Consider the following 1,032-nt stretch of genomic DNA (forward strand, 5'->3'; position numbering starts at 1 on the left):
TGCGTTCGGCGACAAAAGCTTTCCACGCACAAACCTATGCCTCGCAAAAACTGCAAGACGCCTTGACGGAGTATGAGAAGGAAGCGAAGCCACAGCAACCGCCACTGCCAACGCTACCGCTGCCGACGATTGAGGAATTGAAGACGGCGATCGAAGAAGCGAAGAAAACGGCCAAAGCGGCGAAGACAGCGGCCGAGGNCGCTACCGCTGCCGACGATTGAGGAATTGAAGACGGCGATCGAAGAAGCGAAGAAAACGGCCAAAGCGGCGAAGACAGCGGCCGAGGCAGCACTAAATACGGCGAATGCACCCGTTGTTAGTGCTGCTGCTGCTGCTGTCGTCGAGAGCCTGAAAAAGGTGGTGCAGAGGTATAAGGAGGAGAGCGACGCCGTGCAGAAGAACGCCACAGCGAGCGACGCGGCGAAGGCACTAATGGCGGAGGCCGCAACAGCAGCTCAGGCTTCATTGGAGGTCAGCAAGCGGATACAGGTGATATGTCAAAGTGCTAAGAACAGCACCGCTACTGCACTTGAGCACGCAAAGAAGGCGGTTGAAGAGGCCGAAAAAGTGACGCTTGAAGAAGTCGATGAAGTAACCTCTTCAATGGATGAGACGCAAAAGAAGAAACTGAAAAAAGCGATGTTCGGTGTTTTAAACGTGTCAAATGCTTTGTCTCCGGTGGTAGCGTACGGGGGGAGGGCGTTGGGTTACTTGAATGGCGCAGTGAGAGTGGCTGCAGAGGCGGAGAAACTGATGGAGGAGGCAGCGAAGCAGGCGGAGGCAGCGAAGAACGCCGTTGACGAGATCCCCGCACCACACGCCGATCCTCAGACGACGGAGTCGACGCTTGCTGCCACCGGCACGACGGTGACTTCAGAAGAGCAGTTGAAATCAGAGGCCGAGCACAACGCTCAATCACACACCGATGCAACGAAAAACGTGGCACCGCCTGTTCCTGCAGCAAACGTCAAAGCTGCAGACGGCAGCGGCAGCCCTGTGTGGGTGCGTGCACCGCTGACGCTGCTGCTGGTG

The 1,032-nt window shown here is 56.8% G+C and overlaps 1 protein-coding gene across 1 annotated transcript; it reads left to right on the forward strand.

Annotated features, from left to right (window-relative positions):
* Positions 1-432: 432 nt before the first annotated feature.
* Positions 433-1,032, forward strand: DQ04_22331000 (hypothetical protein; the record flags this gene model as incomplete). Its single annotated transcript, XM_009318088.1, has 1 exon — positions 433-1,032. A coding segment is annotated over one exon (600 nt), but the record flags the coding sequence as incomplete, so codon positions are not given.

Source organism: Trypanosoma grayi (genome assembly GCF_000691245.1).
Source record: "Trypanosoma grayi strain ANR4 Tgr_2233_V1, whole genome shotgun sequence".
NCBI classification, from domain to species: domain Eukaryota; phylum Euglenozoa; class Kinetoplastea; order Trypanosomatida; family Trypanosomatidae; genus Trypanosoma; species Trypanosoma grayi.